Source organism: Gavia stellata, chromosome 7, assembly GCF_030936135.1.
Source record: "Gavia stellata isolate bGavSte3 chromosome 7, bGavSte3.hap2, whole genome shotgun sequence".
Taxonomy (NCBI): domain Eukaryota; kingdom Metazoa; phylum Chordata; class Aves; order Gaviiformes; family Gaviidae; genus Gavia; species Gavia stellata.
The window spans coordinates 38,767,271-38,786,728 of NC_082600.1; the positions used below are offsets into that span (position 1 = coordinate 38,767,271).

General features: G+C 45.5%; 1 protein-coding gene across 12 annotated transcripts in view; it reads right to left on the bottom strand.

The window, feature by feature from the left end:
* Nucleotides 1-19,458, bottom strand: part of ACTN1 (actinin alpha 1) — a 93,470-nt gene that overhangs the window by 44,087 nt on the left and 29,925 nt on the right. For all 12 annotated transcript variants that reach the window (XM_059819630.1, XM_059819629.1, XM_059819636.1 and 9 more), the window contains exon 2: nt 4,356-4,470. In XM_059819630.1, coding sequence (XP_059675613.1) covers nt 4,356-4,470 — 115 coding nt within the window. The remainder of the gene's footprint in view (nt 1-4,355; nt 4,471-19,458) is intronic.

The window sequence follows — 19,458 nt, forward strand, 5'->3', positions numbered from 1 at the left end:
TACTAACACTAAACTAACACAAAGAGCAAGCAAATTAAAGCTTGGACAGACAAGTGGACTTTTCAAAGAAGCCTCTGCTAGAAATATAATTAGATGGGACATCAGGAACCACCTGTATGTGACACACAACACCAAAAAATGAGCAGAACAGCTGCATTCAGATCACAAGCTCCAGAATACAAAAAATATCTAAACAAAATGCAAGCAGGTTTTGCACTTTGAAAAAAAAGTTATGGGATAATTAAAAAGAGATCAAATGGGCAAGCCTAGGCAAGTAATTACTCACTTGACTGTTCAGTTCCAAAAGTCTCCTGCTATATCTTGAACCTGAATATTTAAGTCAATGTGAGCTGACTCAAAACCTTTATTTAACGCTTAAGGGTGAGGAAGAAAAGTACTTTTTAAAGAACTCTTTTTCATACTAAAACTGGATGGCTTGTTTCCTAACAAAGGAGTGAAGAAAAGCTAAAAGGGAGAAAAATAGATTATCTCCACAGCGATGCCCTACAATGAAAAGAAGTCTGGAAATGAAAATCCTTTAGAAGCGTTTCAGTGATTCCTGTAGACTGGTGTCATTAGCTCTCAAGCTTAAGGATAAAAACAGATTCACTTTCAAAATGAAACACTGATGTCTGACAATTTAAGTAAGAAGATGTATTTATGGTACTACCTCCATCCTAGGATTAAAAAAAAAAATCTCTTTTGCTTTAATGGAGCCTCAAGTACACACCATGGTACGTCACTCTTTTTCCATTTGGATAATGCTAGTCATTCTAAATAGAAGTGGAAGCATTTTTTGTGACAGTTTCACAATGACATTTTTACATGTCGTTTCACAATAGACTTGAGCAGACTTACGCTGCCAAATGTCAACAAATGGGTTGAGCCAGCTAAAAAATAACCATTTTCTTCAGCTAATGTGACTGTAAACTAGCCTTGCAAAAAGAAAACTAAAGACAAGCGATTAGGTTTCAGCTGGAACAGCAAGCCGATCCAATTCACCTTGTGGCCACATGATGTGCGTTGCCAACACAAGGGAGAGCATCTGAACTGCTCTCCCTGGTGCTGGGAAGAGCAGGATTGTTCCCTCTGACAGCAATGCGATTCTCGAGCAGTTGATGGTGACTGCAAAACTGCGGTCTCCCTGTCTTAAATACCACAATAGGTTATTTGTTTTAGAATAATTTATAAAGTCCCAAAACCCAATAGCTATTTCCTTCAGACTTGGACTTTATTACAAATTTAGATTTCCAGAGAAAAGCTTCATCTGGTTCCAGGCCATACGTTATTAATGATGAAGACTGTTAAAAAGGAACCCTGCTAGAAATATATTCTACCTTCAGCTATTTGCATCATTGCTGTATTTCTCAGTACTTCTCCCAGCTGAGACAATGAAAATGGTCTACTCGCTTCCATTCTCTGGTTCTCATGTACTAGCCCAAGGCTGCACTTTAAAAGCCAAACAATGCAAGGAAGTGTTGGCATAGGAATTGTTTACAGCAAATTTGTTTAGGAAAAATTTCAATTAGTCATTCCTTCTGTTGGGCGGGGCAGGGGAGCTTTATAACTTTATTTTAAAAGTACTAAATGTGAGCTTAGCCTTTTTCAGTCTTGTAGTATTATTTTTAAAATGGCTTTGTCAGGGGAAGGAAATGCATGTGGTAAAAAAAGAAAGTGTATCTTTTGGGGCAATTTTTAGGGGGGGCCCAACTGTTGTTTCCCATCACAGAGGACAACAGGAGAGGACTCGCAATGAGGGAGTCCCAGGACTGTCCGTGGAGCTTCCCCCACTGCACAGTGGACCGAGGGGCTCTGGCTGGGCTGGAAGGGGACCCATCAGCAGCACAGCTCACCGCCAGAAGGTACCAGGCTAAGTAAAACTGAGGTGCCCTCCTCTTATAGAACATAACTGCTTCCCATACTTTGGGAAGTTGCATTGGATGGGAAAACTGTTTCCTACATGCCCTAGCTGCCCAGCAGCGATGTGTCCCCCAGGACACATGGGACGGTCTGCCCTGAAACAGGTCTCCCACAGTCCCAGAGGCACAGTCCCTCTCCCACCCTAGGGTCTCCAGCATCTTCCCTGATGCAGGCTCCATCCTTCCTCCCATGGCAGCGCGGCGGCAGCCACCACTGCAGCGGGGGCAGAGGGAGATAGCGTTCCTCACTCCTACACACCCTGGCTGGGCGGCCAGGCGGAGGAGGTGCTCTGCTCCACACGGCTCTTGGCCAGCCCAGCCCAGCGCTCTCACGGCTGAAGGCTCTTATGGCCATCACTCTCTGGGTTAGAGGAAAAGATCAGCCTGCCACAGAGCAACCCTGCTCACATCAAATTCCCATCAGCAGCTCTGCAGCCCCCTAAAATACGGGAAGAGGAAGGTGTGGAGTGAGCCAAGAGCTGAAAGGAAAGGCCAGAAGCTGGAACTGGAGGGCTAAGAGCCATCCGGAGACTCACTCTTTTGGCAGGCGATCAGTGGGAGCCGTGGCAAGAACATACAGGCAAGCCCTTGGCAACTAGCAGGAGACTTCTTCCTTACCCCCAAGCTGCTCCTGGGCTGGGCTGCTGCTTCCCCCACCATGGGCCAAAGGGGCTACTAGTGGGGCCAGCAGCTGGAAGGAGGCTCCGTATGAGCAGCGGGGCTCACAACTAGAAACGGAGCTGCCAATGATGGAAATGAAATGGGAAAAAAACAACTGCACTAAATTCCTCCTCTTTTGCCACTGTACCTAGAAGAACTGCGCTTCTAGCTTCTGATGGCTCTAAGAAAAGGATGCTCAGTCCTTAGTGTGTGAAGGACTATGGCCTCTGGCAGGATGCAGCCCACAGCTGCTCCCCATGCCTTTATCTGCTGGTCATCTAGCGGCAGGCTGCGGGCACAGAGTCGCTCTGCAGTGGATGGGGAAATGCTGTGCCCACACCACCAGTGCGCTCGGAAGCCATTAGCTTCTTCCCAAACTGAGGGGTGTCAGACAGGCCCTGTCGGTGGGCTCCCAAAGGGACAACAGGAGAGGAAGAGTGGGAGATGAGGCAAGGAAATTAAGCAGTGTGAGATATGAGACCCCCTGCTTTAGTACTGAGCCTCGTCCATCCTCCCCTGTTCATAATTCTCTCCCCTATATTACAGTTCAGTGCTTAGAAACCAAGCCATCAAGGCCCATCTGCCCCAGCTTCCAGGCTGCAGCCCCTCTTCTGCAAGGGGACATAAATACAGAAAATAAACTAATAGGACTCTGCCACCTCATTTCTTACAGGCACTGCAGAAGCAATGTGCGTGCTGCAAAGCTCTGGTAATACTTTGAACTCTGATCCCTCCAAACCACCAGCATGGGCAAAACCTGTGAGGTTTTATCCTGTATTCATAAATTCTGAAAAACACATATACTGATAGCATCTTTGCAGGAGCTGACAAAGGGAAAGGGAAAGAAAGGACAAGAGGGGCAGAGGGGATGGCAGTCTGAGTGCTTCTATCATGGCAATTTTATTAGAAAACATACCAAGAAGGTCAGGAGTGCAAGTCACTGGGTTGCTATTACTGGCTTAAAAGCCATCAAAAGAAAGCCTGTGAGCATACAACCCCAGTTTCATATAGTCCTATCGCTCCTCGATGCCTCCCATAATACTTTACTAAGGTATTTGTTTCATCAGCACATCAATAGGGATTACTGCTTATATGAAATAATCCCTGGGAGATATCTGTCAAGTAGTGAGACATTTGTGATAGGGAGTGAAAACAAATCTGACCTAACTTGTTCGTGCCACTGTTTTTATTTCAGACTAGGTTTTCTGGGATTTTGCTTTTCTCTGGGATTTTTTTTTTCCCTGAAGGCTTGAGCACTGAACTCAGATTGAAACAAGAATGGAAAAACTTCAGTCACAGCTGAAACTAAACGACGCAGATTTACTGGTTTGACTCCTCTCTTCCAATAACTTCTATCCTATTCCCACTGTCATGTGGCTTTGGTATGATTTGCCAGTGCAGCATTCCCACACTCTTCCCAGAGCTGCTTCGTCAGCCCTGCCATGCAGTAAGAGCCTTTGCCTGAGCCTTCACAGGAGGCTGTGCATTCCTGAGGGGCGGAGGAAAGCAGAGAGGCAGAAGCAGGAATGCAATGGGCAGCCTGCACAGGCCATGAGGCTTGAAGTACATTCCAAAAGCACATTAATGGTCACTGCTGGAGACAAGATATTCATTAGGGAGAAATTTGTTCCGAATCAGAAAGCAGCTGTTCTTATATTCCAGCAAAATCTGCAGCATTACAGCCCTTGCTGTCCCTATTCTGCGAGAAAGGGGGGGACAGATTTCAGAACAGAGATGCTCAGGACACTTGAGAGCACCACACAGAACCTCTCTCACCTGAAATGACTTCCAGAAGTAACATGAGTTTAAGACCATCCCTGAAATCTTCCTCTATGTTCTCAATCTGTGTCCCAGCCTTGCGGAGGTGAGAATTACACCATGCTGTAAATGTCTAAAACACAGGAAAGAAAGAAAGAAAGAAAGAAAAAAAAAAAAAAAGGCAGTCAGTAATCTTCTCAGAAGCCAAACAACAGTTCAGAACCAAAGCAGTGCTGCTAGATACCATGACACAGATTCAAATGCTGGTTAGGTTATCATCTTTCCACCCACTGTCCTTGTGGAACACACAAGCGTTAGTACCTAAATATTCAAAGAAGTTGCAGGGTGTTCCCATGACAGAGGGAGTCCGAGAGAGACGGTCACTTCACGGCTCCAGCACGTCTGATTTTCTGGAGAGGCCTCTACATTTTGTGTTTGGTTTAGAATATCTTGAAACTGGTTTTAAGGCATGCTAAGTGCTCAGATTGCTAGGGACTACAGTGGTGTTAGATGACACATCTTAACATATTATGAAGGAGAATGGAAAACACCATTCCAGATCTTTTCATCTCTAGACAGGTGCTTGAGAAAAAAAGGACCATTCTTCTACGGCCAGCTGTCTCTGGTCTACTCCATCCCCAGCAGCTCTTAGACAGACACTGAGGGACAGCATGCCAAGCTCCTCAGCCACATAAACCACATTGCAGTAGCGCCTGTCCTGATGCCTCCGTTCTCACTGAGTTGCTACTAAGCAGACCTCCCTCCCCTGCATGACTGTCCCACATTCCCTCCCCCCTCATGTGGAGGAGTAAATGCTTTCTGAATGATGCTGTCACCTGTCCCAGCAGAAGCGCAGGTCCTAGAAAGGATAAAAGTAAGCATTACTTAGCAACACTACTGTCTAGCACAGTCCCAAACTACCACTATTTGAGCGCCTCTGGCAGAAGGATCATTGCAGCCACCTCAATGATAGAAATCACAGCCACTCTGTAATTAGTGGTCTTATGCACCACCACTGGAGTAATAATAAGAGTTTGAAGTGTAGGAAGGACTGAGGTCCAAACTACAACACAGCCAGCAGCATTCAGGCTAAACAGAACTCTTCTTGGAACGCCTTCTGACCTCAAGTGGTCAGGATAAGAGGATTTCTCATATGACAGAAATGAATTTCACCACAACTGATGACAAGACACATTTTCTGTGGTTGCAATCTGCCAGCCCATGTTCCAAACAATGGGCATGTGGGGCACCAACACGGAAGAGACCATCTCATCCAAGAGACATGATAGTAGGGATTATCTCAGAAGAGCACCATGTGAATGGGTCTGAAAGCGAAAAGTTAGCCCCACCATTCAACGGTCAAAACACAAGCAGCAAATGTAAAACACCTCAGAGCAGCAGGGTCTTAAACAGGTCAATCAAAGAGCCCAACTTGGAGATGCAGAAGCTGTTTGACACAAAAGTAATGTTTGAAGAGTAAATGGTAGCAACTAGTTCTTTTAAGGCGGACAAGTTTGTCCAAGTGCTAATGAATGTGTTTCACAGTGTTTGAATAGGACACCAAGTAAACCCTTTCCTTTGTACAAACTGATAACCGCTCAATCACTCTTTAAATAGAAGGGTGAGGTTACTCAAAAAATGAGCACCTCCAAAAGCTCAGTGCTACCACAAGGAAAGCAGGTCTTTCTTCTCCCCCCCTGCCAGATGTGGTCCCAGAGACAATTCAACTCACTGACCCAGCAAAGAACTGTTTACTTTCTTTGGTAAGGCTAGTCTTCTGCTCAGTTAGTGCATGAAAGCAGTCAAAAGAGTCTAACAAGCCTCTGCCAGGGAAAATTTGGCATATATGGGCCAAGCAGGAGGGTGGAGTGAACCACAGCATTCATGCCATCTTAGGCTGTTGGGGAACCGCAGCAGAAAGGACTCAACTGATACTGGAGCACAGCATGCCAAAAATTTAGAAATGCTTCACTACGGCTTACACCATGCACAGGATTTCAAAAGAAAGATTACCCCAAAACAGCAAAGAGCATCAGAGCTTGTTCTTATTTGTCTGGAAGCTGGGATTCCTTGACTAACCTGCTCACATTTGTGCTTACATGACTAAAAATAGCATAGCAGAACCTTTCCTTGGAAAAAACATTGCCCAACAGCTGCTGAGCTTCCCATTGCTGTGTTCTGGCCTTGCTCTGCACCAGGGCTATGGGATGGAGAAGGATAACAGTGCAGCTGTAAATATTTTCATGGCAATGGCCCTTTGGACCAATGCATGTATTGTGAAAGTCTGGGATCTCTTTTTTCAAGATGGCCTGGTTTCCTTCCAGATTTGGAAGCTTTAAAAAAAAAGTCATTAAGCACCTTTTATTGCTTTTTTTTATTATTCCCCTGAGAAATAAAAGTGGGGTTTTTTCAAATAAGAGCGGTTTTGTTTGAAAATGGGTCCTGTATCCTGAAGTGCATCCTCTTGGCACTACTTTCTTCACTTCACTACCTGTGCTGTATTATGTGAGAAGAGGTTCATTTATTTGGCTCCCTTTTGCAGCCAGGCTCCTTCACTCCTCCAGAGGGGCAAATGAGAGTGGAGATGCTTTCAAATGCTACATCATCATCACATGTCAAAGTATCAGAGCAAGTTATGTCAGGAAGCTTGTGGATGCCCATGAACCTCCTTCTCATATTTAGAAAGCAGACAAAGCAAGATACCTAGAGCTAGTGACTGGCCCTGGATCACATTACAAAATCCATGTTGAGTTGAGGAAGAAGCCTAAGATCTAACTCAAAGGCCACGAGGCTGCACTTTTATTTCTTAAGTGACTTCTCTGAAGCCATTTCAGCTTTGTTTTCCATCAGCCCAAAGCAGATCAGAAAGTTCTGCTTTAAATCATGGATAATCCCGGCATAGCTCAACTGGGCATCTTTTCACACGTTTTGAGGATGGAAAAGGGCAACCAGATCTACATTTTTAAGAAACACAGATGAAATTAAAAGCAAACCACAAATCTTCTAAACTTTGCATTATTATAAAGCCTGGCAGGATAACCAGATCAGTGAGAGTATTTTTATTGTTGCAAGAGTCACCTAGGGCTTGGTGGAAAAGTAAGTCCCAGAGCCAGCACTCCAACTTCTCTGCTGGAGCCATCTTCACCACACCACGGCCTCAGACATGCTGAACTGAGATGACTCTGCAAAACATTGCCTTTAGCCAGCAGTAGCAGAGCTGACACCTCAGCTCCTCAAGGACATGGACCATGAAGAGTTAATAGAGCACAGGCAGTTCCTACTAGACAACTCCCAGATGTGCAGACATTTTCTCAAGGCACCCTTCAGGTCCTACATGAACTCCAATAAGCATAATACCATAAGCAGGGTGTGGGAACAGCAACAACTAGCAGCCCGGTGTGGATGCATTAGGCCATTTTATAAGAAAGCAGGATTATGAACGCTTTTAGTAATTGGAATGGGATTCACAAACTGTGTTCTTCACAGATCAACCCACAGCAACATCCATCAAAACAGAATAATCACAAAACAGCTTTGTGTTGCATTTGCTGCATTTACTGCACAGGAGTAAAATACCTTCTTACTACAAAGTAGTAAATGGGAAGGAGATTTGACAGATAGGAGAAGGCTGGAGAAATGTGGCAAAAAAATCGGGGGGAGCAAGAGAAGGGAGAGCTGAAATTTTCACTGTCTGCAGGGTCTTGCAATCCTGGCAGTCTTCTTTGGAGCCATTTTTACTGACTTGGCTTCATGCATCTGCACAGGATCTTTTTTGTTATTCTAGGAAACCTACCGAAACCACCCACTCGCCCCATCCACCTTCTGGGCAACACAGAAGCTCCTCCCCACGCCCTGAGTCACAGCTAGCAGTGGCAATCGTCTTGGGGTGGCCGCTGAGCCCTGCTGTGCTGCCTGTCACCAGCAAACAAGCTTTCGACAGTGGAAAGGGCTGCCGAGAGCAGACAGCTGTCTTTCTGGCGCAGGCCCGGCCTGGGAGCAGCCAGACAAAAAAAAAAACCCACAAAAAAACCCCAAAGAAACCCACCTGTGTTTGCTGGGGTGAGGTGAGGCGCACCCCAGTTCGGAGGGCAGAAATGCACTGCCAGGTGGGAAGCACTGTAGCCTCAGTCAGGTGCTCAAACCACTGCTCTGATGCAGCAGATGTGCTTCCTTGCTGCCTGCAGATGCAGAAGCCTGGAGATTATCCTCCTGCTTACCTCTAACTCCCTGTCCCAAAGACAAGGAAACAAGTACTCTGTTAATCTTCAGGCTTACAGAAATTTCACAGAGATGGAAAATTACTTACTGTTCAATAATAGCACAAAAACATACCATTAACTGGATTTTCTTCATACAAATCCCACACCATAAATTTTCTATGGTAACTGCACAAGAGGTACAGACAGAGCTGTGTTTCTTGGCCCTTGGATCCTTCCATATATTGTACTCTTAATTTCATTTTTGGACACAACAGATCGCCAGGACCCCCCTGCAGATCTGCCTCTTGTTCAGTGTTCACAATGGAGGATGCCCAACGAAAGCGCGTGTGTGTTTACGTGTACGTGCATGCCTTTCTCATCAGTGCTCTCTCCACCCCCTGCTCCCTTTTTTTTTTTCCACACCCCAGCTTCATCAGCAAGATCCCTGAATCCGAGATGAAAGGCAGGTCCTGCTTGACCAACTTGATCTGTGGATGAGGGGAAGGCTGTAGATGTTGTCTACCTGGACTTTACTAAAGCCTTCAACACTGTCTCCCACAGTATTCTCCTGGAGAAGCTGGCGACTCGTGGCTCAGACAGGTGCACTCTTCGCTGGGTTAAAAACTGGCTGGATGGCCGAGCCCAGAGAGTTGTGGTGAATGGAGTGAAATCCAGTTGGTGGCCGGTCACAAGCGGAGTCCCCCAGGGCTCAGTTTTGGGGCCGGTCTTGTTTAATATATTTATCGATGATCTGGATGAGGGGATTGAGTGCTCACTCAGTAAGTTTGCAGACAACACCACGTTAGGCGGGAGTGTTGATCTGCTGGAGGGTAGGAAGGCTCTGCAGAGGGATCTGGACAGGCTGGATCGATGGACTGAGGCCAATTGTATGAGGTTCAACAAGGCCAAGTGCCGGGTCCTGCACTTGGGTCACAACAACCCCATGCAACGCTACAGGCTTGGGGACGAGTGGCTGGAAAGCTCCCCTGCAGAAAAGGACCTGGGGGTGTTGATCGACAGCCGGCTGAATATGCGCCAGCAGTGTGCCCAGGTGGCCAAGAAGGCCAACAGCATCCTGGCCTGTATCAGAAATAGTGTGGCCAGCAGGAGCAGGGAGGTGATCATGCCCCTGTACTCGGCGCTGGTGAGGCCGCACCTCGAATCCTGTGTTCAGTTTGGGGCCCCTCACTACAAGAAGGACATTGAGGTGCTGGAGCGTGTCCAGAGAAGGGCGACGAAGCTGGTGAGGGGTCTGGAGCACAAGTCTGATGAGGAGCGGCTGAGGGAACTGGGGTTGTTCAGTCTGGAGAAGAGGAGGCTGAGGAAAGGCCTCATCGCTCTCTACAACTACCTGAAAGGGGGTTGCAGAGAGGTGGGTGTTGGTCTCTTCTCCCAAGTGACAGGACAAGAGGAAATGGGCTCAAGTTGCGCCAGGGGAGGTTTAGATTGGATATTAGGAAAAAGTTCTTTACTGAGAGAGTGGTGAGACACTGGAATAAGCTGCCCAGGGAAGTGGTGGGGTCACCCTCCCTGGAGGTGTTCAAGGAACGTGTGGAGGAGGCACTGTGGGACATGGTTTAATGGGCATGGTGGTGTTAGTTGATGGTTGGACTTGATGATCTTACAGGTCTTTTCTAGATTAATTATTCTGTGAAATCAACTCTTGCTATTTATGTACTGGGTGCTGTGCGAACAATAGGACCTTCGTATTCTACCACAATATAACCTGACAGATAATAAAAGGAATAACAAATGTTACTAAAAGCAAGCAAAGATGATCAACTGTTCTACTGCCTCAGCATGTGAGGCAGGTTTACTGCTGGGGTAATCTCTACAAGCCTACTTGCATACTTATTTTAACAGGCCCACACACCCTTTTTCTGACATGACATGAAAAGTCTCTGCTTCTTCAGAGTTCACTGTATTAACCTTTGCACAGGCATGAGTTAACTAAAAACAACGGCCAGGTGATTGCTTGAGGTCCTGCAGTCAAAGCTCTAATCAGATATCACCTTCAGCTAGCTTCTTCCAGGTATCTCCCAGTCCTGCCAACTGCAAACCTACCTTTGGTTGTCCTTGTATTATACATGCATGCACACACACACCCTCTGGTACTCTTTGCACTTCCCAAACTTTTGCTTTTGTTCCTAAAAGCCAATAGCCTTTCCTTTTCACACTGTCCTTTCCAAATTCAGTACATTTCTGGTACCAAAGTGGCTCAGGCAACTTTCCTGAAACCTGGGGAAGCAAGACAGTAAGTCAACATTTTTAAATTTAAAGAGTGCTTCTGCTTGGAAAACAGCAGTGCCGTGACACCACTGAGAGCGGATCTAGAGAGCTCTTTGCTGCAAGAAAACAGTCATAAGGCACTTCAGCCACTGAGCAATTTTAGCAATGTAAATGTTGAAGCTACCACAACCGCATAAATGACAGATATTAAAAAAAAAAAGGGCAGTTTTATCTCTGTGGCTGCAACAGTGACATTACAGCTTTATCTGACCTTTCCAGATGCTTTTTACTTCTTTCCTTGCTAAATCACTCTTCCATACAGCCCTGCTTTCCATGGGTGAGTGTAAACTTTCTGACACAGCCAAGAGACTGCCATATTTGTGTAACAGCCCCGGAGAAGCTGTAACTGAGCCAGAGCAGTGCTGCTTGCCTCCTTTCTGACAAGAGAAAGGTCTAGCTTAAGCAACCAAAGAAAGAATTCACTGGAGCACTGCCTCGCCAGACCACCACCACCTTGCTCAAAGGGAAGCAGTGTTCACGGCCACCAAAGCACCCTCCTTCCTTGTGTTTATGCTGAGGGATGAATTTTAAGCAAGTATTTCAACACAGCTCTGCTGTTGAGATGTGTCCACAAAGGTTTGGCTCCTGTTAAGAAGGGGATGGAGCTGCTAGCACACAAATCTCAGCCTAGTAGCACAGTTTCATGCTGTCTGCACATGTGCTCTGCACAGTGAGGTCTTGAACAGGCTGAAAGCTATGGGTGCTAACCCAGGCTTTCTTCTAGTGTTGTAGGAGAAATGACATGAAGACTCCCTTTCCAGTCACCAGAAAAGAAAGCAGGATATTCAAACAATACATCATGCACAGCTGGAAAACAAAATCAATTTACCCAGCTGCAAGTGCTGCTCTTCTGCTAGTCGTGTGTTCAGAGGAGTGTACCTGGGCTTCTGACTGCACAGCCAGGCTGTATTCCCTGCCTGGCCTGAAAGCAAACTCTCTACAGTGCCTGCTTACTACAATGCTGGATATTACAGGACTGCTGAGACAGATCTGCTAATTCTTGCAACAAATTCTACAGCCAATTCCACACTGCAAGGAATTTTATTGAAATGAAATTATCTGGAACAATGACTGAGGCACTCAGCTAATAATGACTAATAGTTTATTAAGAGCAGGCAAAAATCTGCTGCACACAGAGCTTTTTTTAAGCAATAGAATTACTAATAAAGCAGTTCCAGCTGCCCCAAAACAGGATCCTTTCCACCTTGGGAGTATGGGAGCTGAATATACTGTATCAAGTAAGGAGGATGCTAACCCACAGTCACCACAAATCTCTCTCTTGCTCCTTGAACAGACAGACTAGGCCATCATTAGCTTATTAATCGGAAGGTTTTGGACTGAAAGGCTGGGCAGGCCATGAAACAAATCTCAACCATCCAGCCCAAGTTTCCCTGCACTCAGCACTAATTCATTACCAGCATCAACCCTCAGTGTCTCATGTGATTTTCCCCTTCCTGATGCTATTGCTCTCTGACAGTTTCTGTGGCATCCCCTTCTCCAAATCCTTCTTTCACACCTTAAAGCACTTGGAAGAATTGCTGGGGTCTCGAGGGTGGCTGCTTGTCACCCTCCCCACACTCAGCACAGACTCAAAAAACAGGCTTGGTTGCAACTTCTTTTCCTGCCCGAGGCTGTGGTATAAGCTGACAAGGAGGTGCTCAGTTAATTAGGGAGTAATTACAAAGTAATCCTGGATCCTGTCAACACCTTGGCACAAGAAAGGCCATAACTGGACAAGACAGATCACACCAACAACCCTAGTGAAGAAAGCTGGGCATTGAAAGGGCCCTTCATGAAATAAAACTGTGATCAGATAAGCCAAAACACAGTCTCCTGGCCCACTGAGTAGTTTCTGTGCCCACAGCCTGCAAGCGACAGAAGCTTTATACACATATATTAGCGGTTTTCAGCTGTGATGGAGGAAGTGCAGCCCTACAGCCCTCACCCCTTTATACTACGCCTCTTTGTTTACTCCTTGGTGTACTTGGATGTCTGCTAGGATGCCCAAAAATACTCACAAATGGCAGTCTTATCCTCGCAGAGGAGCTCTAGGGATTGGAGATCCTCTACACAAACTTCATCAGAAGTCCAGGGAGCCACCCAAATTGCCTTTTGTTTGAACCTGAATTAAGAGATCAGCCACCATTTGCCATACCCTCCAATCTCATCTTCTAACCTGAAATATCTCCATTGCACATTGCTTCGCATTTGAAGCCACCTAACCATTTTGAGAAGAAGAAAGGCATTTGATAAACCCTTTCAGCATTTACCCTTCGAGACCATCCTCCAGGACACAGGGGTGGTTCAAAGAGCTTGTTTTGTGTTGAAGAGTTACAATGTCAGCAGCTGACCTCTAAAGAATTACAGGTACAATGATCAATGAGACCAACACTGCACAATGAAGAGCTTTGCTTTCCAATGGAGTTGGCCAATTCTCTTAGAAAGGCCGAAGGAATTAAATGGATATTCAGAAGGAATCATTACAGAACTCGCAACACTATTTCACCACCTCCACAAAAGGAGTTTAGTACCACTGCCATGAGTGGTAATGTCCTGTTCTGGTTTAATTGCAGCCGCTGAGTTCCAAGCACAGCTGAAAGACAAAATATAGCCCACACTGCTTCTGAAGTACTACGTCCTGAAAACGGGAGGTATCATTACACTGTACTGCGTGTTACCAGCATGCACCTAAAGAAACATTTGGTGGCTGTATAAGGAATTACTGAGAGTGAAAAGGAAAAATTTAAGTTTACTTGCATTTCCCAACTCCAGGGCACTAAAAGCCTTTCCTTGTCCAGAGAAGCTAGGAAACATTACATAGGGAAAATAAACCCTCCTGACAATCAGTTTATCCTTTTGGACAATGATGATGAATCACCACATCACTTGCAAGAAGCGCAAGTAAATTCAGTATAGGAATTTTCATTTTTGATCAGTGGAATACAGTTCTCAGTGTCTTGCACAATTTTTAGTTCTCCTCTCCTAGAAGACGGGACAAAAAAAAGAAAGTCAGACTCCCATCCACTGGTTTTCCACTGGTGTGGTATTAACTGCTTTGGAGTCAGAACAATCCCTTTTATTAGCTAACAACAGGCTAAAGTAGTGAGGGCAGAAATCTCAATCCAGCACACCTGCTGTCCAACACAGGGTAAATATTTGTTTTTCTCCACATTTGTGCCTTTGGAGCTTTTAACTCCATTTCTGCTACAGAGCTGCACCATTTCAGGAAGAATCTGCTTCTGGCATTTGCAAGCTACTGACCATTAAATCAACGAGTCGGCTGGCATTTCAGATCAGTGAAATACAAGCTGTCTTTACCCCAGAGTTACCAGGGAGCACTAATAGCTAGGAACTTACGAGAAGTCTTCAGACATGCAGAAATCATGGAAAAAAACTGTACAAGGAGATCAACTGGCTAGAAGTATGGTCTTTTAGAGTTTATTGCGAAGCTCAGACTAGCAAGACTCTTCCTTATGCTCTTCTCTCTTCTATGAAATCAGCTCATAAATGTCAACTTGCTTCAAGCTCTCTCATACCAAAAATTAAACAGAGCTTGTCTCTGCACTTTATATGCTGAGCTTCCTGAATGCTTTATAGCATTTGAGGTTATACTGGAAGAAGTCATTTTACTGAGTGCTAGGATGCAACTATTCATGGACTGAAAAGTGACAACAAACCACTGAAAGCAAGACTGCTCGATTCATGGAGGCTGAACTCCAACTGTCCAGTGCAGGATTGGGTCAGGATACCAGGATGAAAACCTTCACAAGCAGCCTTATGTCCCTGATGGCAGGCCTGCACTTTACATCTCACCACTGAGTCAAACTCTCTCAGAGGGTTTATCCAGACCCAGTACTGATTTCATAGTGAGCCGTCACCCACTTGGTCCTAGGAAAAGGTCGGGGGGGAAGACAGCGAACGCCTGGCACCGTAACACAAATCAGGACATACGGATCTGCTCCAGCCATGGCTTGTCTGAGAGCACAGGAGAAGGATATGGGACTTCTTTTGACAGGGAAACACCATCCCTCCAGTGGATTCACATTGCTCCATAGGCAGATGTAAATGCAACTGCTCTGCTAAAGATTTGTCTTGGTGCTTCTGCTCTCATGGGGCAGGGCAGGGCTGTCAGTTTATAGTAAGTTCACAAAGCCAGCAGTGCAGGAGCTGATCTGGCTGAAAGCCCTTCTGCAGTGTAGGTTCAGAGACATTTGAGCCCTAGTGTCCATCTCGCAGGCTGCTGCCCTAAGGGGCTGCTTCCTCCAGCTTCCTGAGAGGAGTCACAGGTGTTGCTTTTTCTGTGGCTCTTCTCTGGCTGTTTACTTTGCTGATGAGGGGAAGGGATGAAGAGGAAGTTACAACTTCATTTATCCAGGCTTTCTAAATACAGAGCTAAGTAAACAGGTTGAATAATTGAAACAACTTCATGTATTTGCCCACTGCTCTGTATGGATGCTGCAAAATTAGCACAAAGCATTGCTCCGGGCCTTTCAGGCTGCAGAACTTTAGTGACTCTGCAGCTCTGGAAGGCAGAAAAAACTTGAAATAATCTGGTTTTCTAAGCTATGATGGCAAGTGTCCTGGCTAATAGAACCTATAGCTGCATTTCTAGTGAGAAAGAGACTCCAAAGCAGTGTTTGGCATAAAGCCTGAGTGCTCCCAGACAAAGAGCAAAGAATCAGAAAGCATACCTGTGTCAAATAAAGTTTCTGAAGGCTACAGAGCATGGATGTACTATGTATTTAGGCTTCACTCCCATCTCTGGTGACACAAACTCTTAGCTAAAATGTTCAGGAAGAAAATAGACTTTTGGATACACTTGTCCCCTTGGCCATCACCACTGTCCCTGACTTACTGCGCTGTCAACGCTTAGAGTTCTCATGCTTATTTGCAGCTGTGAAATGCACCACTCAGCTCAAAAGGATTCTTCTTTTGAAGAAGGTCTGCAATTGTTAAGAACATTCACTTGATATGGAATTTTCCAAAAGTAAGAAAATAGCTCCTGGGACAAGATGACTGTGATGCACATGTACTACCAAAGAAGTAAGGGCCATGAAGATCAGTAGGGACCTTACTGTGCTAGGGACTACACAGACACAGGGTGAAAAGCTGCTCTGTGCTCCAAAGCACTTGCAGTATGAGACTCAGAGATGAGGGTGGAGACAGTGTATCTCAGAACAACGAGGCAGCATTACTCAGGGTGCTTGGCAGTGGTCTCGGTGCACCCACAACCTACCTCTTGTCATGTTCTTTACCAAGATCATAGTAAACTAAAGAGAGATTTAATAAATAAAAAAAGACTGACCCTATCTGAAAAAAGCTATAACAGTTTGCAATCCCTCCAAGCTACATAACTGCATCTGAACAGCAGCCTCCTATGCAAGACCGCAGGACTGATTCCCTCACACTCTCCAATGCTTGGTGCCATCATGCTATGTATTGGTGCCATCACCTTGTTCTCAAAAGCTACATCCTGCTGCCACAGTGCAATTTGCTCTAGCTTGGTCCATGCAGTTGGTACTGGCAGCCTAATTGGAGGGGAAACAACAAAACTGTGGTTGTCTATAGCAGATCACTCCTAAGCGAGAGAGGCAGCACAAACAAGAGCAAGAAAGCATTTGTTTGAAAATTTAATGAGCAGACATTTGGCATCAGGGGCTGATAGAGGTAAGAGCTGACCTCTCACAGCAGAGAGATGAGAAGAATGGGAGAGAGAACATGGGGCCTTGAAAACAAAAGACAGGTATCTCACCATTTAACAAGCCGAAGAAAAGGATGCTACTGGAGAGACATGAACTGAAAGGTATGTTTGTAAGTGATGGGTGACAAAAATTATCACTGCAGCTGTGTGGGTGAGTGTGACTGGATTGTTTCATGGAGGTCAGAAAAAAAAAGGATGTTGCAGTTACTCAGACATAAGATAATTGAGAGTCCATGTGGGAGCTGTATGGGAGATCCATCAGCCTTCCTGGAGGAAAATGAAACGTCAGGTCAGAGTAGGGAATGTCACATCTATTGTTGGATGAAAGGATTTAAGTGACCCGGGTATAGGCAAGATATTGAATGTTTACATAAAGGCACTATGAAAAAAGTCCCATCTTTAACCCACATGAGCAATACATGTCTTCTACAAGGCAAAATATGGAACTGAACCTCAGAAACTCTGAACAGGGATCACCCGGCACCCCTCTCCCTCCCACCTCCAACCCTGTGACAGAGACCATGAAAGGCTGGAGCTGCTCCTCTATCTGCCCCTAAGTAGATATGCTCCTTTCATTCACACACACCGAGCAGCACGAGTTGTCACTTTTTACTGCTGTTACCTCTGTGAAGCCAGCACAGATAACCAGGACAGTGCTGAGACCTGCACCTTCTCATGCATGAAGGGAAGTAGGCCCTTACTGTGGCACAAGCTTGCCAGTATGTCTACTACACGTCTCATTGAACCTGCAGGCCTTCAACAGCACACAGACAGTGTCAGGAGGATCAGAGCCTCAGTGAATTAGTGGAGTTGACCACAGGCATCTCTCCTCCCAGGCTGTAACTCTTAGGTGGGTGCACACATTTGCACAGCTGTGGGTTCTACAGTGTTTGTACTTATAGTTTAAATACCCAGCACATGAAACAGCTAAGAACAAGAGAAATTCATATATATCAGTGTCTGTGTGTCCTGTGGTTGTGGGGAAGGGCATTTATTAAGGTAACGGTCATATTTAAAATAGCATTGCATCGTGACTTATTTTTAATTGGATACCAAAAGTGCTAAAGCTACTGTGGGTGGTAAGATTATGAAGGTGGTCTTTTCTGGGATCATATTCCCTGCTAAGGCATAGATGTGTCATCTAAGAGCTAGGGTAAAACAGAATTTAAACTGTCTACACTAGCACTGAGTAGCAAGCTATTTCTCAGTGCGCATCATAGCCCAAGGAGTGGTCTAATTAGTTAGCATCCTCATGAGCCCTAAGGCATCTGCACGCCACTGCAAGCTTCTAACACCACGTTAGCACCACATGCACTGCAAGTGATGGGATCTCATATCTTCACCCAGCATATATAGGCCTGACTGGTACTGAGGTGCACTTTGAGGGATCCGAGACAAGTCTGGCACCTGGACAGCACAGTGAAAAAAATCAGTGTAGAGGTGTCTGAGAGTATCTGAGACAGGGTACCAAGTGGTGGTAGGAAAACACAGCTTAGCAAGGGCTATCCAATGTAAGAGCTATACCAGGGGTCTGGGGCACAGCCCCTCAGCAGAGATTAGTACTCAGCAAGCATAAAAACTGAGGTTCAGTACTGCAGTGGGAGCAAAGATGCAGGGGAGGTCAGGTCAGGTCTTCCCAGCATGTGTTCAGACCAGGATGGAGAACTTAAAGCAAAGTAAGAAAAAAGGCAGTGGAAGATTAAAAATTATGGTAGGGGATAATTACAGCAGGAGCTTTGTTCCAGATTGCTGTGGTTCAATGATTCAGACACCCCAAGACAGAAGCAACTGCATTAAGAGAGATGGAGGCAATGCTGGCTCACCCAACATAACACCTGGCTGAGGACAGCATAGCACTTCTCCTCTGCTTCCCCCAGTTTGCTCTCTTTCCTCCAACCTCATGCTCCTTTGCCCTGCCCATGGCCACCAAGACTCCAGGCTGGGGATCCAAGCAGAACATAACCTAATTTTAAGGGGATGTACTCTTTAAAGACTTTCTTGATCTCATGACCAAACCCTCATATTTCTATCTATTTTGACCTTAATTATTTTGTTTGTCTTGAAACTGTTTATGCAGTTTATCAAAGCAAGAAACTCTCTCTAAAAGAAGTCAGATGTGGGACTGATATCAAGGATTAAAAGGGAAGGAGAAACATTCAAGAATTTTTTCTTTGATGTTTTATTCAAGCTGAACCATTAGCAAAGGCAGTTTCAGTTCTAGGTACCACGGTAGCTCTGAGCTAATATCTATTGGTATCATTTATTCTTTAAAAAGCTTGTGCTATGGTTTTACAGTCTAATTTTCCAAAACTTTTAAGGAAAAGGAAAGAAGGAAATGAAGCTAAAAGACACATGCACCAGGGATCTGCAATACTTTGGGAGGGTGCTAAGTCTGTTAGAATAGCTGTCCTAGGTAAAGCCTGGGAAACACAGTCAGCGAACTGTCTGCACTTGACCCGAAGGCTACCAAGGAGAATGTTTCCACTGACTGCAGGGGGTTGGGATCAAGCCCTACTCTGCAGGGGACAGTGACAGAATGACAGAAAGAGCCTGGTGACTCCAACCAAGTCCAAAGGAGCCATAAGGAGCTGCTGCATTATTTAAAAGCAGACATGCAGAACAGTTTGCCGGATAGTAATGGGAAAACTTTGATCTCTTTCTAAACCTAGCAACAACATTTTCACCATCTTGATGACAGGAAAACCTATGGGAACATAGGGGGAAACACTGCAGAAAGAACTGGAAGGTAAACACTGCTACCAGCCACTTCAGTCCATCAGCAAATATTTGCCGTTTCTACTTTTCCACCTCAAAGGGTTGGAGACTTCGGTGTTCTCTAAGACAGAGCACAAGGGGACAGCGGGGATGCAAGTCCCAGCATTGATGCCCTGGGCAAATAGACATCCCCATTGACTGGTGAGGACTTCGGGAC